The following is a 21,427-nucleotide window of genomic DNA, read 5'->3' as shown; positions in this document are numbered from 1 at the left end:
TATAAATAAATTATCTTTAAATTTGGAAAAGACTAAGTATATGGTATTCGGTAATAAAAGAAAGATGGAAGTTAGTTTATCCATAAACAATGTGAAAATTGAGAAGGTGTCTGAAATCAGATTTCTTGGGGTCATCTTAGATGAAAAGTTGACATGGAAAGCTCATATAATGCATGTGAAAAATAAGGTATCTAAAAGTTTATTTATTTTGAACAAGGTTAAATATAGTTTTCCATACAACACAATGAGAATGTTATATTGCTCAATTATTCTACCTTATTTCAATTATTGTGCAGAAATATGGGGAAATACATATCATAGCAACATAATGCCTTTATTTCTTTCACAGAAAAGAGCAATTCAAATCATTTTTAAAGTAGGATATAGAGACCACACAAATCCACTCTTCATTAGGTCAGGATTACTAAAACTAAAATACACTATTAATGATGTTCAAAGCGAGAAATAAAGTTCTTCCGAAGGACATACAAAAGTTATTTGTGTTCACATCTGAAGATGAAAACCACAGAAGGCCGTATGACTTTAAACATCCAAGAGTGCGAACAAATTTGAAACAAATGTGCTTGTCTGTTGTTGGTGTGAAAGCATGGAATTCTCTAAACAAAGACTTAAAAAGCTGTAAGAATATATTTGTTTTTAAAAAGAGTTACAAAAAGAGAAAACTGAAATTATATCAAACTGAGTTTTGATTTAGATTGGACGTGTCATTGTGAAAGTGCTTAAAGGAAAATGCAAAAGTATGTTGGAGTTTGGGTGTTGGTGGAGGGAACGGTTATAAAGTCATCAAAAATAATTGGTGTTAAAAAGGGGGCAGATAAATATAAGAATATTATTCTTCCATCTGCTCCTTTCTGATCATGGAAATGTATAAGAAAGAAAAACAAAAAAAAAAAACAATGATAGTGTCAATTGTACGTGGCTTGTAAATATGCATTTTCATGAAAGGAATAAAAAAATAAATGAAAATGAATGAAAAAAATGAAAATGAAATGTATCATGTTGTATGTATGCATGTGTGATGTATCATGTTGTATGCATGCATGTGTGATGTATCATGTTGTACGCATGCATGTGTGATGTATCATGTTGTACGCATGCATGTGTGATGTATCATGTTGTACGCATGCATGTGTGATGTATCATGTTGTACGCATGCATGTGTGATGTATCATGTTGTATGCATGCATGTGTGATGTATCATGTTGTATGCATGCATGTGTGATGTATCATGTTGTATGTGTGATGTATCATGTTGTATGCATGCATGTGTGATGTATCATGTTGTATGCATGCATGTGTGATGTATCATGTTGTACGCATGCATGTGTGATGTATCATGTTGTACGCATGCATGTGTGATGTATCATGTTGTATGCATGCATGTGTGATGTATCATGTTGTATGCATGCATGATGTATCATGTTGTATGCATGCCTGCATGTGTGATGTATCATGTTGTACGTATGCATGTGTGATGTATCATGTTGTACGCATGCATGTGTGATGTATCATGCTGTACGCATGCATGTGTGATGTATCATGTTGTACGTATGCATGTGTGATGTATCATGTTGTACGCATGCATGTGTGATGTATCATGTTGTATGCATGCATGTGTGATGTATCATGTTGTACGCATGCATTTGTGATGTATCATGTTGTACGTATGCATGTGTGATGTATCATGTTGTACGCATGCCTGCATTTGTGATGTATCATGTACGTATGCATGTGTGATGTATCATGTTGTATGCATGCATGTGTGATGTATCATGTTGTACGCATGCATGTGTGATGTATCATGTTGTACGCATGCATGTGTGATGTATCATGTTGTACGCATGCCTGCATTTGTGATGTATCATGTACGTATGCATTTGTGATGTATCATGTTGTACGCATGCATGTGTGATGTATCATGTTGTACGCATGCATGTGCGATGTATTATGTACGCATGCCTGTGCGATGTATTATGTACGCATGCCTGCATGTGTGATGTATCATGTTGTACGTATGCATGTGTGATGTATCATGTTGTACGCATGCATGTGTGATGTATCATGTTGTACGCATGCATGTGTGATGTATCATGTTGTATGCATGCATGTGTGATGTATCATGTTGTACGCATGCATGTGTGATGTATCATGTTGTACGCATGCATGTGTGATGTATCATGTTGTACGCATGCATGTGTGATGTATCATGTTGTATGCATGCATGTGTGATGTATCATGTTGTACGCATGCATGTGTGATGTATCATGTTGTGTGCATGCATGTGTGATGCATCATGTTGTACGCATGCATGCATTTGTGATGTATCATGTTGTACGTATGCATGTATGATGTATCATGTTGTACGCATGCATGTGTGATGTATCATGTTGTATGCATGCATGTGTGATGTATCATGTTGTATGCATGCATGTGTGATGTATCATGTCGTATGCATGCATGTGTGATGTATCATGTCGTATGCATGCATGTGTGATGTATCATGTTGTATGCATGCATGTGTGATGTATCATGTTGTATGCATGCCTGTGTGATGTATCATGTTGTATGCATGCATGTGTGATGTATCATGTTGTATGCATGCATGTGTGATGTATCATGTTGTACGCATGCATGTGTGATGTATCATGTTGTACGCATGCATGTGTGATGTATCATGTTGTACGCATGCATGTGTGATGTATCATGTTGTACGCATGCATGTGTGATGTATCATGTTGTACGCATGCATGTGTGATGTATCATGTTGTACGCATGCATGTGTGATGTATCATGTTGTACGCATGCATGTGTGATGTATCATGTTGTACGCATGCATGTGTGATGTATCATGTTGTACGCATGCATGTGTGATGTATCATGTTGTACGCATGCATGTGTGATGTATCATGTTGTATGCATGCATGTGTGATGTATCATGTTGTGCGCATGCATGTGTGATGTATCATGTCGTATGCATGCATGTGTGATGTATCATGTTGTATGCATGCATGTGTGATGTATCATGTTGTATGCATGCATGTGTGATGTATCATGTTGTATGCATGCATGTGTGATGTATCATGTTGTATGCATGCATGTGTGATGTATCATGTTGTATGCATGCATGTGTGATGTATCATGTTGTATGCATGCATGTGTGATGTATCATGTTGTACGCATGCATGTGTGATGTATCATGTTGTACGCATGCATGTGTGATGTATCATGTTGTGCGCATGCATGTGTGATGTATCATGTTGTATGCATGCATGTGTGATGTATCATGTTGTGCGCATGCATGTGTGATGTATCATGTTGTACGCATGCATGTGTGATGTATCATGTTGTGCGCATGCATGTGTGATGTATCATGTTGTACGCATGCATGTGTGATGTATCATGTTGTGCGCATGCATGTGTGATGTATCATGTCGTATGCATGCATGTGTGATGTATCATGTTGTATGCATGCATGTGTGATGTATCATGTTGTATGCATGCATGTGTGATGTATCATGTTGTGCGCATGCATGTGTGATGTATCATGTCGTATGCATGCATGTGTGATGTATCATGTTGTATGCATGCATGTGTGATGTATCATGTTGTATGCATGCATGTGTGATGTATCATGTTGTGCGCATGCATGTGTGATGTATCATGTTGTACGCATGCATGTGTGATGTATCATGTTGTGCGCATGCATGTGTGATGTATCATGTTGTACGCATGCATGTGTGATGTATCATGTTGTGCGCATGCATGTGTGATGTATCATGTCGTATGCATGCATGTGTGATGTATCATGTTGTATGCATGCATGTGTGATGTATCATGTTGTATGCATGCATGTGTGATGTATCATGTTGTATGCATGCATGTGTGATGTATCATGTTGTATGCATGCATGTGTGATGTATCATGTTGTACGCATGCATTTGTGATGTATCATGTTGTACGTATGCATGTGTGATGTATCATGTTGTACGCATGCCTGCATTTGTGATGTATCATGTACGTATGCATGTGTGATGTATCATGTTGTATGCATGCATGTGTGATGTATCATGTTGTACGCATGCATGTGTGATGTATCATGTTGTACGCATGCATGTGTGATGTATCATGTTGTACGCATGCCTGCATTTGTGATGTATCATGTACGTATGCATTTGTGATGTATCATGTTGTACGCATGCATGTGTGATGTATCATGTTGTACGCATGCATGTGCGATGTATTATGTACGCATGCCTGTGCGATGTATTATGTACGCATGCCTGCATGTGTGATGTATCATGTTGTACGTATGCATGTGTGATGTATCATGTTGTACGCATGCATGTGTGATGTATCATGTTGTACGCATGCATGTGTGATGTATCATGTTGTATGCATGCATGTGTGATGTATCATGTTGTACGCATGCATGTGTGATGTATCATGTTGTACGCATGCATGTGTGATGTATCATGTTGTACGCATGCATGTGTGATGTATCATGTTGTATGCATGCATGTGTGATGTATCATGTTGTACGCATGCATGTGTGATGTATCATGTTGTATGCATGCATGTGTGATGCATCATGTTGTACGCATGCATGCATTTGTGATGTATCATGTTGTACGTATGCATGTATGATGTATCATGTTGTACGCATGCATGTGTGATGTATCATGTTGTATGCATGCATGTGTGATGTATCATGTTGTATGCATGCATGTGTGATGTATCATGTCGTATGCATGCATGTGTGATGTATCATGTCGTATGCATGCATGTGTGATGTATCATGTTGTATGCATGCATGTGTGATGTATCATGTTGTATGCATGCCTGTGTGATGTATCATGTTGTATGCATGCATGTGTGATGTATCATGTTGTATGCATGTGTGTGTGATGTATCATGTTGTACGCATGCATGTGTGATGTATCATGTTGTACGCATGCATGTGTGATGTATCATGTTGTACGCATGCATGTGTGATGTATCATGTTGTATGCATGCATGTGTGATGTATCATGTTGTATGCATGCATGTGTGATGTATCATGTTGTATGCATGCATGTGTGATGTATCATGTTGTATGCATGCATGTGTGATGTATCATGTTGTATGCATGCATGTGTGATGTATCATGTTGTATGCATGCATGTGTGATGTATCATGTTGTATGCATGCATGTGTGATGTATCATGTCGTATGCATGCATGTGTGATGTATCATGTTGTATGCATGCATGTGTGATGTATCATGTTGTATGCATGCCTGTGTGATGTATCATGTTGTATGCATGCATGTGTGATGTATCATGTTGTATGCATGTGTGTGTGATGTATCATGTTGTACGCATGCATGTGTGATGTATCATGTTGTACGCATGCATGTGTGATGTATCATGTTGTACGCATGCATGTGTGATGTATCATGTTGTATGCATGCATGTGTGATGTATCATGTTGTATGCATGCATGTGTGATGTATCATGTTGTATGCATGCATGTGTGATGTATCATGTTGTATGCATGCATGTGTGATGTATCATGTTGTATGCATGCATGTGTGATGTATCATGTTGTATGCATGCATTTTCCAAATAAACACACTCAACTCAACTCAAAGACTTTACCTGCAGAAACTGTCATTACTGCCACAAGTGGTGGAAAAGTGTATTACAAGTGAGTACCACTGTGGCCTATGCGAAACAAAGCTGAGAAACACAACAATGTCTGTACTATACATGTTCTCATGCACTCTAGAACGTATTACAGAGAATATCCCTACTCTGATTTTAAATTGATTCCAAGCCCTACCCTAATAATCGCCCCGGTTATAATGACCGTGTTCACTGTCATTTGAAATGTGAAAAGTCCTAGCAGGAACCTTGCAACTCCTCGGCTGCATGTCTGTACCACTAAAACGGCTTCCCGTCTATCTGGTTTCCTGACACAAAATGTCACAGCGGCGACGGCGACATTAAGCAACGCCGCAAAACACAGCAGTGGAAAACCTCTAAGCAAACATCAAAGGAACAGAGGGGAAAGAAAACAATATCAATAACAGTGCCTTACCTCATCGTAATTGTAGCGGTAGTCAGCCTTTTTGGATTTTAAGTCCCACAACACCACCACTCCACACTCAAATCCAATCAGGAGCTGCGGGTACAAGAGATTGGAGAGTTGCACTTTGCATCTTGTTTGTCATACCCATCTATACTGCATTTTGTTTCATGCCCATCTATAGTGCATCTTGTTTGTCATACCCATCTATACTGCATCTTGTTTGTCATACCCATCTATACTGCATGTTGTTTGTCATACCCATCTATACTGCATCTTGTTTGTCATACCCATCTATACTGCATCTTGTTTGTCATACCCATATATAGTGCATCTTGTTTGTCATACCCATATATAGTGCATCTTGTTTGTCATACCCATATATAGTGCATCTTGTTTGTCATACCCATATATAGTGCATCTTGTTTGTCATACCCATATATAGTGCATCTTGTTTGTCATACCCATATATAGTGCATCTTGTTTGCCATACCCATCTATACTGCATGTTGTTTGTCATACCCATCTATACTGCATCTTGTTTGTCATACCCATCCATAGTGCATCTTGTTTGTCATACCCATCTATACTGCATCTTGTTTGTCATACCCATCTATACTGCATCTTGTTTGTCATACCCATCCATAGTGCATCTTGTTTGTCATACCCATCTATACTGCATCTTGTTTGTCATACCCATATATAGTGCATCTTGTTTGCCATACCCATCTATACTGCATGTTGTTTGTCATACCCATCTATACTGCATCTTGTTTGTCATACCCATCCATAGTGCATCTTGTTTGTCATACTCATCTGTACTGCATCTTGTTTGTCATACCCATCTATACTGCATCTTGTTTGTCATACCCATCTATACTGCATGTTGTTTGTCATACCCATCTATACTGCATCTTGTTTGTCATACCCATCCATAGTGCATCTTGTTTGTCATACTCATCTGTACTGCATCTTGTTTGTCATACCCATCTATACTGCATCTTGTTTGTCATACCCATCTATACTGCATCTTGTTTGTCATACCCATCTATACTGCATCTTGTTTGTCATACCCATCTCTACAGCATCTTCTTTGTCATACCCATCTATACTGCATCTTGTTTGTCATACCCATATATAGTGCATCTTGTTTATCATACCCATCTATAGTGCATCTTGTTTGTCATACCCATCTCTACTGCATCTTGTTTGTCATACCCATCTATAGTGCATCTTGTTTTACATACCCATATATAGTGCATCTTGTTTTACATACCCATATATAGTGCATCTTGTTTTACATACCCATATATAGTGCATCTTGTTTTACATACCCATATATACTGCATCTTGTTTGTCATACCCATCTATACTGCATGTTGTTTGTCATACCCATCTATACTGCATCTTGTTTGTCATACCCATCCATAGTGCATCTTGTTTGTCATACTCATCTGTACTGCATCTTGTTTGTCATACCCATCTATACTGCATCTTGTTTGTCATACCCATCTATACTGCATGTTGTTTGTCATACCCATCTATACTGCATCTTGTTTGTCATACCCATCCATAGTGCATCTTGTTTGTCATACTCATCTGTACTGCATCTTGTTTGTCATACCCATCTATACTGCATCTTGTTTGTCATACCCATCTATAGTGCATCTTGTTTGTCATACCCATCTCTACTGCATCTTGTTTGTCATACCCATATATAGTGCATCTTGTTTTACATACCCATCTATAGTGCATCTTGTTTGTCATACCCATCTATACTGCATGTTGTTTGTCATACCCATCTCTACTGCATGTTGTTTGTCATACCCATCTATAGTGGCGCTCTACCTTCCACATTTTTCATTGGATTCAAAAAGTTCCAACTTCAGACTGTTCAGCCTATTGGGGAATCGCAGGCTTTCCATTGACAAATTCCAAAAATTACCAGATTTTCCAGAATTTCAGGTTTTCCGGGGAATTTTTCCCATTTAAAATGAATTGGCCATTTTTCAAACTTCCACCGTTTTCACATTTTTCAACCGATTCAAGCCATTCCACCTTCGACATATTCCACCATTCTGCACACTCAAACTATTATTTTTCCGAGTTAAAAAAAATTTCAGGAATTCCCAGTTTTCCAAATCCCATTTCCTTTGGACTACTCCGCCCACATTTTTCAACCCACTACAACCATTCCACCGTCAAATCCTTCCTCTTAATCAGGACAAAAAACAAAGCTGTGTTTTGAACTGGAAAAATTCCCGATTTTCCCGAAATTCCCTAATACCATTTCTCAATTAAAAATGTTGCTACGTCACCATGAATTGATTAACGTGGACCCCGACTTAAACAAGTTGACAACCTTATTGGGGTGTTACCATTTAGTGGTCAATTGTACAGAATATGTACTGTACTGTGCAATCTACTAATAAAAGTTTCAATCAATCAATCAAAGTCAACATTTGACGACAGTTTTTTGAATATTCCAACACCAACCATTTCAACTCATTCAGAACATTCAAGTTTTTTTAACATTTAAAAAAAAAATTCCCTCCCAAATTTTCATGAAATTCCTGATAAGATAAAGGGGAAATTTTTCAAAGTTCCACAACTGTCACATTTTTTATCCAATTCGAACGGTTCAAAATTAAAAATATTCAGCATCTTCAGGAATTTTGTGCTCTTTTCAGCGATTAAAAAAAAAAAAATTCCCGGATTTAATTCTCCGACGTATTCAAACCATTCCAAAGTCAACGCATTCCATTCCTCCTGAACATTCAAACTAACAATTTCTCCAAGTTCCAAACCAAATTCCGGTTTTCCTGGAAATTGAAACTCTTCAACATTGAAACTATTCTTCCATTCATACTACATCCTGTCAGCATTTCACTTCAACTTCAGCATTGGAACATTCACACTGCTTCTAGTTCTTCTTCTTTTCCAGATTTTGGCACTCAACCTTCTACATTTTTCAACCAATTCAAACCATTCCACCTTCAACATACTCCACTCATCCTGCAAATTCTATCATTTTTCCAAGTTCATGAAAAAATTCCAGGAATTCCCAGTTTTCTGGTGACTACTCCTCCCACATTTTTCAACCCACTTCAACTGTTCCACCATCAAAACCTTCCTCTAAGTTTCTTTTACCATTTTCAAAAAAAAAAATTCTCATTGAAATTAATGGAACATTTTTCAAAGTTCCAAAACTCATACATTTTCTATCCAATTCAAAATATTGAAACTTCAGGATATGACTGCTCCCTTAAAACAATTGTTAAAAATTTCCCGGATTTCATTTCTCAACCTAGTGAAACCATTCCACTCCTCCTGGACATTCCAACTAACAATTTCCCAAGTTCCAAACCAAATTCCGGTTTTCATAGAAATCCACACTCTTCCACATTGAAACCATTCCAACATTCAAACTACATTCTTTCAGCATTTTTCTTCAAACTTTGGAACATTCACACGCAATTCCTTCAGGAATTGCCTCATCTAGTTATTCTTTTCCAGATTTTGGCACGCTCTACCTTCCAGATTTTTCATTCGATTCAAAGCGTTTCAACTTCAAAACTGTTCAACCTCTTCGGAAATCGCGGCCTTTCTCTTCACAAATTCCAAACATTCCCAGATTTCCCAGAATTTCAGGTTTTCCGGGGCAATTTCCCATTTAAAAAGAATTGGCCATTTTTCAAACTTCCCCCATTTTTTTAAATTTTTCAACAGATTCAAACCATTCCACCTTCAACATATTTCACTCATCCTGGAAATTCAAACTGTCATTTTTCCAAGTTCAAAAAAATTCTGGAATTCACAGAATTCCATATCCTATTTTCACTCTATTTCCTGTCGACTATTCCTTCCACATTTTTCAACCCACTTCAAGCGTTCCACCGCCAAAACATTCCTCTTAAACATGACAGAAAACAAACTGGAACAATTCTCGTTTTCCCCGAAATTCCGTAATACCATTTCTCAATTAAAATTGTTACTACATCAGCATTTCACGACCGTTTTGAAAAATTCCAACACCAACCATTTCAACTCATTCATAAAAATTCAAGTTTTTTACCATTTTCTAAAAAAATCCCTCTTTTCCCGAAATTCACACATTTTCAAGAAATTCCCATTGAAATGAATTGAACATTTTTCAAAGTTCCAAAACTCCTACGTTTCCAAATGTTGGCACGCTCTACCTTCCACATTTTCATCCGATTAAAACCATTTCACCTTCAACATATTCCACCATTCTGCACATGCAAACTATCATTTTTCCAAGTAAAAAAAAAAATTCCAGAAATTCCCAGTTTTTCATATACTATTTTCTTTTGACTACTCCTCCCACATTTTTCAACCCACCTCAACCATTCCACTGTCTAATCACTCCACTTAATCACGACAAAAAAACACTGTTGTTTTTTGAACTGGAAAAATTCCCGGTTTTTTTTGAAATTCCAAAAATTCTGTAATACCATTTCTCAATTAAAAATGTTATGTCAACATTTCTCACCCATTTTGAAAAATTCCAACACCAACCATTTCGAGTCATTCAGAACATTCAAGTTGTTTTATTTTCATTTTCTTAAAAATTCCCTCTTTTCAAGGAATTCCCAAATTTGAATGAAATTCCCATTGAAATGAATAAGACATGTTTCAAAGTTCCACAACTCCTACATTTTTTTTATCCAATTCAACCTCTTCAGGAATTGTGTGCTCCCTTTCAACAATTATTTAAAAAAATCCTGGATTCCATTTTTCAACCTATTCAAATCATTCCAACATTCAAACTATTCTTACATTCGTTCTACATTCTGTCAGCATTTTACTTCAACTTTGGAGCATTTACATGCAATTCCTTCAAAAATGGCCACATCTAGTTCTTAATACATTTGCAAAATACATCTAAAAAAAATTGCCAAAGTCATTATGGGGTATTGTGTGTAGAATATTGAAGACAACACATGATTGCATTCCATTTTGGAATAAGGCTGGCACATGAGAAAATGTGGAAAAAGTGAAGCGCTGTGAATACTTCCTGGATGCACTATATATGTGGAGAGGATCACAATAAGCATTTACTTCCTGTTTGGAAGATCCCTGCATATTTGATTCTAGCGGGAACATCCTAACACCTGCTGCATGGTCATCTACAATTGTTACCTTGCCTTCATCCATGGGGTTATCACTGATGTGCACTACCGGCCCTGGGTGTGTCTTGGTGGATCTGTGCAAGAAGGTTAGGGAGAAGGAGGGGGAAACAAAAACAGGCGTCTAGAATTAACTGTTGTTGCTTTCTGCTGACCAACATGCACGACTAATCACCGGCGTGTTAATAACGACATTTAACGAACACCGGGAAGCGATTTCAGCACATTTAGACAAGAAACCCCTGAAGATACAAAAGCCGTTATTAGTCTTCTGCCGGGCTTTGCGGAGAGACATCCGTTTGAAATGAGCACTGGGAGGAAGACATGAAAAGAAACACCCAATTAGGGAGAGACGGAGAAAATACAATTCAAGTCGGTTGGTTTTTTTTTGGTGAGAGTGAGATGTTAGAAAGTGCCACGGAGAATGGAGAGGGAAAGAGGGATGGTCACATGAGGGTCCAGGAGAGATTACGGCGTGCGGAGACGGCGTCGCCGTGGCAACAGAGCGAGAGGAAACAGTGCTAGTCTGGCCTGAAGAAAGTGTCGCTGCCTGCCTGTGTGGTCGAGCTGCCCTGGCTAATGATCTCATTGCTGCTGATGAGTCCACGCATTGGGGAGGGGGACATGGCCCACCACAACACACATTTAAAACGGGGGGTGTCGAAATACTGTTCATTGAGGGCCACATCGCAGTTATGGCTGCCGGCTGAGAATCATTTACGAATTTGCCTACGCATTTTATTATTAAATATGGATACCGTATTTTTCGGGTTAGAAGTCGCTCCGGAGTAGAGGTTGCACCGGCCGAAAATGCATAATAAAGAAGGGAAAAAAACATATATATGTCGCATTTTTGGGGGGAAATGTGTTTGATAAAATCCAACACCAAGAATAGACATTTGGAAGGCAATTTAAAATAAATAAAGAATAGTGAACAACAGGCTGAATAAGTGTAGGTTATATGAGGCATAAATAAGCAACTGAGAAGGTGCCTGCTATGTTAATGTAACATACAAACCCCATTTCCATGAGTTGGGAAATTGTGTTAGATGTAAATATAAACAGAATACAATGATTTGCAAATCCTTTTCAAGCCATATTCAGTTGAATATGCTACAAAGAAAACATATTTCATGTTCAAACTCAAACATTTTTTTGGTGTGCAAATAATCATTAACTTTAGAATTTGATGCCAGCAACACGTGAAAAAAAAATTGGGAAAGGTGGCAATAAATACTGATAAAGTTGAGGAATGCTCATCAAACACTTATTTTGAACATCCCACAGGTGTGCAGGCTAATTGGGAACAGGTGGGTGCCATGATTGGATATAAATGCAGATTCCATGAAATGCTAAGTAATTCACAAACAAGGATGGGGTGAGGGTCACCACTTTGTAAGCAAATTGTGGAACAGTTTTAGAACAACATTTCTCAACGAGCTATTGCAAGGAATTTAGGGATTTTACCATCTACAGTCTGTAAAATCATCAAAAGGTTCAGAGAATCTGGAGAAATCACTGCACATAAGTGACGAAATTACGGACTAGACTCTCACACTATTATGTTAGATCCACTATGGACTGGACTCTCACACTATTATGTTAGATCTACTATGGACTAGACTCTCACACTATTATGCTAGATCCACTATGGACTAGACTCTCACACTATTATGTTAGATCCACTATGGACTAGACTCTCACACTATTATGCTAGATCCACTATGGACTAGACTCTCACACTATTATGCTAGATCCACTATGGACTAGACTCTCACACTATTATGCTAGATCCACTATGGACTAGACTCTCACACTATTATGCTAGATCCACTATGGACTAGACTGTCACACTATTATGCTAGATCCACTATGGACTAGACTGTCACACTATTATGCTAGATCCACTATGGACTGGACATATGTGGTCCTCTTCAAGGTTCTCATAGTCCTCATTGTCACCGACGTCCCACTGGGTGTGACTTTTCCTTGCCCTTATGTGGGACTACCGAGGATGTTGTAGTGGTTTGTGCAGCCCTTTGAGACACTAGTGATTTAGGGCTATATAAATGAACATCGATTGATTGATGATTGATAATTGCAAATGCCTCAAAGGGCTGCACAAACCACAATATTTATTATTGTAGCAATATGGTTAAGGATTTTCATGATTTCTGATCATTTGTGGGGGCTCCAAAGAGACTTCTGTGTGTGTGTTGTGGTTTTTGGCTTGATAATAAAGAAGAAGTTGATCCATCCCCCCCTGTGTTATGTATAGCACTTTATATTGTGTTAAAGTGCACAATCCTTCAATAAAATACAAACTTTTGTCGCGGATGGAACCCGTTATTTATATTTACACTGTTTCTTATGGAGAAAATTGCTTCGCTATACAAACATCTATTTATGAATGAACTAATTAAGTTTGCTAATTGAAATAACACTGTAGTCAAAGCAGCAACCAACTAAAAAATGATAGTTTTACAACATATTTCCGCTCTGTTTGAAGTCAGACATATAAAAGCCATTTTCCTTCTCCTCTCCCTCCTAGTCCTCGCCAGTCATTTATCAGCGCTGATGATAGTGTACTTTGGTGTGCCGGCGGTTTTAACGTTCAGGGCTTAAGCTGCAATTTGGCAGACTTCAATTTTTGGTTGTCATTTAGTTTGAATTGCTGCAGGCTTTACACAAGGGAAAAAAATAATGTGCACAATCAAGGAAGTTATTTTTCAGTTTGTTTGAGGACACCAATTTATTTTATTTGAAATACAGCTGTCAAAGTGAACGAGGGTTGTACGGTATACCAGTACTAGTATAGTATCGCGTTACTAATGAATCAAAAACGGAACTATACTCTTTTTGAAAAGTAGTCGTCGTCACATCATGACATTGCTGGTTTTACGAGCAGAAGAGCATGTTCGGCAGTGCGTGCACACAGAGTACTTACAAGCAAACACAGTGTGTAGACAGAAAAGGGAGAACGGATGTATTTTGTAAAAAGTAAAGATAAAGGTGAAGTTATAACACTGAAACACCCTCAGGGAGAGGTGCTTTAAGACATGGCTAGCCAGCTAGCGGCTAATGTCCATCCACAGTCTGCGGTGTTTTAGCTACTTCTAAATCACTAATTCTTGTCTCCATGGCGACAAATAAGTACGTGTCTTACAAGTATCATCTCTGCTTCACTACACACCCTAGGAGGATACAATAACGCACCAGCGTCACAATGTAAACAAATGCCATGGGTGGATCTACACCTGACATCCACTGTAATGATACCAAGTACAAGAGCGTATCTAGTCGATATTACTATGATTACAACTATTATTTGTATAAACTCAGGAAATACGTCCCTGGACACATGAGGATTTAAATTAGGACCAATGTATGGTCATACTTGATATCGGATTGATAGCTAAATTTGTGGCATCATCCAGAACTAATGTAAAATATCAAAGAAGAGAAGCATAAGTGACATTTTAACAGAAGTGTAGATAGAACACGTTGAAACGGAAAATAAGCAGATATTAACAAGACTTTACTTATATTAACAACGACGCAGCATCTCCTCATCCGTGAAAAACCGTCCGAGCGGAACTCTAATAACTTAAGTTCCTTGGTTGAACAATTTAAACTCACTATACTGGTATGTTTTAGTGCTTTCATGGCGAGTTTACTGACTTATAAATAAGAACTTTACGCTAAAAATGGCAACAACCAAGGATTAATGTCCCGTAACAAGAAGATAGAGAAAAAGAAGAAGCTTATCGACTATGGAGTCAGCACCAACTACAAAGGCGGACGCGCGCACATTTTTAGGACTTATCCAGATCCCAAATACACATCAGCAGGTAACGGAAGGTAAGAAAAATTGATTTTGCTTAATACTGCGAAACAAAACACCAGATAGAATGTCTGCTAGTGGGTGCTATTTTGCGGTCCTTATACACACATACAGTAATAATACTTGTATGTCTGACTAGGGTAGTCGTGATGCTCGACAATCCATAAAGCAGCTTCTTAGCTTACCAAAGTTGTACTAAAGCATTTTGACAGATTTTTGAGTCCCGTGTGTGGAATGGAACATTTAAAGTTCTGGTGTTGTTTACTGGCCTCATATTGCAGTCCACACGTATCTGTTATGTGTGACTGCCATCTACTGGTCACACTTATTACAGCAGTAGTAAATAAAATACCTTTGAGGTCGGTAAGCACAACCAGAATTATTTTCGTACATCAAGGCGCATTGTCGATTTTTGAGAAAATGAAAAGATTTTAAGTCAACTTATAGTCCCGAAAATACGGTAGATACAGCACACCAAAACAAACGTTATTTAAGAATACTGCTTCAGAAACCTGAACGATGTGTTCAGCAGAAAAAAATACATAAATTCACAATACTGACAATTTAAAAGTCTACTTTTTGTTAGGCCGCAGATATAGATTTAAATTACAGTAAGTGCCATACGATTTTTTAAATCTACCCCTCGTTTATTTTTATATTATTTTTATCTTTTTCCCCTGGGTAAGCTCATTTTTATACAAAACATAAAAAAAAACCTTTAAATATCACAGAACATGACCTCCCAGAAGCTTTGTTATAAAATATTGCATGTTTAGGTAGAGAGGTAATCTTCTGTAGTGACAGGAACACCTGTCACTAAATATTTACAATATTTAAAAAAATAAAATATAAGGAAACCTTACAATGTATAAAATCCATCAACAGCTAGAACAGTGGTTCTATTTTTTTATAACCAAGTACCACCCCAAAAAACACTTGAATCTCTAAGTACCACTATAATGACCAACATTATCGTAGTAGGCCTAAGTATTAATCAAAAACAAGGCAGATGTTTGATTTAACAAGTAGATTTAAATATTTTTGGTAACTGTAACATTACACACAGTTTGAATAGTAACACTGTGTTTGAATATAGGAATATAAAATACACCATGTGCGTGAAAACAATATTTAATTAACTTTTTCTAAATTTCTTGTAATCAGATCATATTTTCAGAATATAAAAGATGGAATTTTTACCTGACATGTTTGGACTGTCATCTGCAGTCTTCTTCAGAAGGGAGGTGTTGCCTATCAGGTGTTCTTATAGGCGTGGCCAACCAGGCAGACCTGTCAAGTACCCCCCAGGTAGGGAGTCCCAGGTATGCGAGAGCATGAATGCTCCCTCATCCCGTTTGACGGTTTCCTTGGGCCACTTCCTTGGTTCAATCGCCTCCATAATCCATCGTTTCAATTTGTTACTTTCTGTGCCGATGATTTTGCCGTTGTCCTGGTCCATGATGTGGTTATTTATTTTGCAACGCTCTGATATGGCTGATTGTAGGATTCCCTGATCGGATACACGCCTATAAGAACAGCTGACAGGCAACAGGTCACAGTGGTCAGGTGACCCTCCTGAAGAAGACTGCAGATGACAGTTGAAACATGTCAGGTAAAAATTCCATCTAAAAGACCGAAAATATGGTCTGATTACAAGAAACTTTGAAAAAGTATATGAATAAAAAGACATAATGAACCTTTTTGAGCGATATTTACTTAAGTGATGATTTGGCGTAGCACTAGTAGTATCATCTAGTATCACAGACTGAGAACCACTGTTAGGAATTTACATTGAATTGAGAGGATGATGAGTTGAGATGTAGAGAAATCCCATATTTTGACCAATTTTCCCAGGAGATTTCCAATATTGTGAAATACAAATGTTGATGACACATGTCATTAAGGTCTTTGCGAAATCCCCGGATGTTTTTGCTGTCAAATTAAGCACAACATTCATGCCAAATAAATCATTATGTCGCTACTGGTCCCACGTTTCCGAAAAAACTATGTTAAAAAAACAACTTGAAGCCTTGGCCGGCTGTTTACTGACATGTACTATTCATGTTTTACTAGCCTCTGGTGAGGGCGGTCGCATTCTCCGTTCCCTCCTTCCCTGCTTGCTCTCTTTGTTTTTGTCCTTGTCTGAACTTTTTAAAAGCCTCTTTCTTTGCGCTGTCCTCTAATCCAAATTTCAATATGAATATGATCAGCTGGACTCTTGACGCTATTGACACAGTCTTTTCGACAAGAAAAAGAGGTTCGGGGGAGCCTGGCTGCCCTGATGGAACCATCGCTGCGGGTTACGTGCGGGACTCCTGGAACTCATGAAGGATCATGTGCCTCTCAGCTCTTTCCATGGAGGACGTGGAAGACATCTACCTATTTGGAGCTGTGATCACGGGGCACTTGCTGATTGGGCTAGGCATTGCTCTGGTGTATCGACAAATTCGGAAGACGATAGCAGCCACTCAAGGGGCCCAACGGCCTTTCAACGCAATGGAAGGATTGGGTCGGGCTGTGGTAACACAGACTTGTGCGATTTCTGAGTTGAATCGCAAAATGGATCTCATCTTGGAAAAGTTTGCAGAGAAGGAATAATTAATTGGAACTAAAAGAGGTCCAGCATGGACAAGCAGAGAAGACAAGTCAATATTTTGTCTTCTCGAAGGAAAACAACTTTGTATCTACGATTTGGACTCCCTGAATGGCCTTGGCATGGAGCAGGCTGTTCTGAAGAAAATCTCCCGAAGACTTCTCAAAGATAGACGCATTTGACCTTCCTTTTTGTCAACAACATCTGTAGCCGAACTTTATCGGCCTCAGCCATACAAAAACATTGACCACCTCTCCCGAGTTAATTGGGCATATACACACACACGACCCCGACCCTTAAATCAACACCCTCACCAAGGCTTATCTCCATGGGGTTGTGAAATGGCTGAGCGGCGCTACAGAGCGAACAGCGGGCCAGCGCAAACCCACCCCTCCCTCTGTTGCAAGTTGGTGTGATATATGTATGTTTAATGTGTGCCATGCTAAGTGAGGTTTTTTCCTTGGACTCAGACTAGACCTCTGCTGAGGGCCAGCCTTGGCCTGATATTTTTTTACTCCCCCCCTTTCCTAATGTCACCCTTTTCTTATCTTTTTAAGCAGCGCTGTAACCGGCTGATCCGTCGGCGGTCTCGTCTTGTCCCCCCCCTGTAACGTATGTCTGCTCTTAGCGGGACTGTGCCGAAAATGTAATTTCATTCTGATGTGTCTTGTACATGTTGGAACGGACAAATAAAAATGATTCTGATTCTGATTCTGAAAAATAATGGTTATCCGCCTTCTTGACTACCGTATTTTTCGGACTATAAGTCGCAGTTTTTTTCATAGTTTGGCCAGGGGTGCGACCTTTACTCAGGAGCGACTTATGTATGAAATTATTAACACAATACCATAAAATATCAAATAATATTATTTATCTCCTTCACGTAAGAGACTAGACGTATAAGATTTGATGGGATTTATGGATTAGGAGTGAGAGATAGTTTGGTAAAGGTATAGCATGTTCTATATGTTATAGTTATTTGAATGACTCTTACCATAATATGTTAGGTTAACATAGCAGTTGCTTATTTATGCCTCATATAACCTACACTTATTCAGCCTGTTCTTCACTATTCTTTATTTTAAATTGCCTTTCAAATGTCTATTCTTGGTGTTGGGTTTTATCCAATCAATTTCCTCCAAAAAATGCAACTTATACTCCAGTGCGACTTATATATGTTTTTTTTTTCTTCTTTATTATGCATTTTCAGCAGGTGCGACTTATACTCCGGAGCGACTTATACTCCGAAAAATAAGGTACAGATAATCGATAGACGGAGAAAAAGCATATCAGTGGAGTCACCAAGACTGGCCTATAGAACCACCTTCCTGCTTTAGGAACGTCATGTTCACATGGCAGATGACAAGCAGAGGGGGGTAAATGGGTTTGGAGATGACTGACAGTGAGACTCACAGTTCGATGGCTTTGTTCCACATGATGACGTAGCCTGAGAGGGTGAAGCACTCCACGTTGACGATGTGGATGTTTCCTCTTTCTGTGCCGATGTAAAGCCATTTGCTCTGGAAGGGCAGGTGGCAGTAGGTGACTCTGCAAACACACATACTGTCAACAACCTCGGTCTGGTTTGTGTGGCCGATTGAGAAAAGGTATACAGTACAGTAGGTACTTGATTTTGATATGTTTAATACCCATAATGGTATTAAATATTTGTTTTAGGGATGGGCGATATATCGATATACACGATATATCGCGGGTTTGTCTCTGTGCGATATAGAAAATGACTATATCGTAACATTTGAGTAGACGTTCTCACGCAGTTGTTTTTAGCTGCGGGCATTACACTACAGGCTCTTCTCGCTCTTTCCTGTGTCTCCATCTCAAAGACAAGCAGGCGCACATTCTTACATACTGTCACGTCATACGTCACATACGTATACGCCCTCGCCCAGCAGAGAGGTAGCGGCGTGGCTAACGTTAGCTGTGACGCTAGCGGGTTGTTGCAAGAGAAAGAAGGTGCGAATCTCGTAACAAATGAAGGAAGAATTAATTCCCCAAAAAACAGCAGGGGTTCCATCGTCTGGCGGTGGTACGGCTTCAAGCGGGAATATGTTGAATAGACAACTTTAATTTGTGAAGTGTGGGGCACAAGCGTTGCTACCAAAAGTAGCATTACTGCTAATACGTAGCATCATTTCAAAAATCACCTGCTAATAACAATAAATACAGTTTTGGTCAATTGACTTCGTTGTGATTTCCCTCTCTGCATGAAAGTTTAAAAGTAGCATATATGAATGCAGTATGAAGAAGAATGTTTGAATGTAGACACATAGAATCATCATACTGCTGTCATTATATGTTTCCAGTGTTCATTCAAGGCTAAGGCAAAATATCAAGAAATATATCGTATATCGCGATATGGCCTGAAAATATTGCGGTATTAAAAAAAGGCAATATTGCCCAGCAGTACTTTGTTTACTCAAAAATCTGTTTTTTTAAAGCAGCAAAGTGGTCGTTTGGGTAGATTTTAGCTTGAAAAAAGGTATTTCAACAAGTAAACACTACAGTAGTAACTTGATTTTGATATATGTAATGCTCACAAAGGTATTCTAGCAAAATATGCAGAGATATGTCAGTATTAAAATATTACTTGAAATCTGTTTTTTTGCAGCAAAGTGATCGTTTGGGTAAATTTTAGCTTTAAAAAGGGTATTTCAACAAGTAAACAGTACAGTAGGTACTTGATTTTGATTTAATAATGCCAATGACGGTATTTTATGTAAAATATGCAGAGATAAGATGATTAGTCAGTATCAAAATATTACTTGAAAACATTTTTTTGCCAGCAGCAAAGTGGTCGTTTGGGTAGATTTTAGCTCTAAAAAGGGTATTTCATAAGTAAACAGGACGGTAGGTACTTGATTTTGATTGATGTAATGCTCATAAAGGTATTGCAGCAAAATATACAGAGATAAGATATGTCAGTATTAAAATATTACTAGAAATCCGTTTTTTTGCAGCAGCAAAGTGATCGTTTGGGTAGATTTTAGCTCGAAAAAGGGTATTTCAATAAGTAAACACTACAGTAAGTACTGGATTTTGATATATGTAATGCTCATAAGGGAATTCTAGTAAAACATGCGTGTGTAAATATTGGGATTTGAAAATATCAAAACATTACGTTGAATCACTTTTTGTCGGGCAACATTACATTTAATGAAAATTTTACATGAATGAATACATCCAAACACTTTATAAATATGTATTATGTGCAGGAAGAAATAAAAGTTACATTTGTTTTCATCTTCCATACAAGAAAGAGGTTTTATCACAACAACATGAGACTAACACCAGTTCTTTAAATCTCATAGATACCACAGAAGATAAAGGCTTAAATAATGTCAAATATGTTACAAATACAAATGATATACATACATACACACGCACACATACATATATATATATATATATATACATACACACACACACAGTGAGGCAAAAAAGTATTTAGTCAGCCAGCGATTGTGCAAGTTCTCCCACTTAAAATGATGACAGAGGTCTGTCATTTTCATCATAGGTACACTTCAACTGTGAGAGACAGAATGTGAAAAGAAAATCCAGGAATTCACATTTTAGGAATTTTAAAGAATTTATTTGTAAATTCTGGTGGAAAATAAGTATTTGGTCACTTGAAACAAGGAAGATCTCTGGCTCTCACAGACCTGTAACTTCTTCTTTAAGAAGCTCTTCTGTCCTCCACTCGTTACCTGTATTAATGGAACCTGTTTGAACTCGT

The 21,427-nt window shown here is 38.2% G+C and overlaps 1 protein-coding gene across 1 annotated transcript in view; it reads right to left on the bottom strand.

Moving 5' to 3' along the window:
* The window catches only part of stxbp5b (syntaxin binding protein 5b (tomosyn)), a 100,517-nt gene that overhangs the window by 44,704 nt on the left and 34,386 nt on the right, over positions 1–21,427 (bottom strand). Inside the window, 3 exon segments of the mRNA XM_061896302.1 lie at positions 6,099–6,182; positions 11,250–11,313; positions 19,087–19,221. Of these exon segments, the coding sequence (XP_061752286.1) occupies positions 6,099–6,182; positions 11,250–11,313; positions 19,087–19,221 (283 nt within the window).

This window comes from Nerophis ophidion, linkage group LG03, assembly GCF_033978795.1.
Source record: "Nerophis ophidion isolate RoL-2023_Sa linkage group LG03, RoL_Noph_v1.0, whole genome shotgun sequence".
NCBI lineage: Eukaryota > Metazoa > Chordata > Actinopteri > Syngnathiformes > Syngnathidae > Nerophis > Nerophis ophidion.
This window is presented reverse-complemented; position numbering and strand designations above follow the sequence as displayed.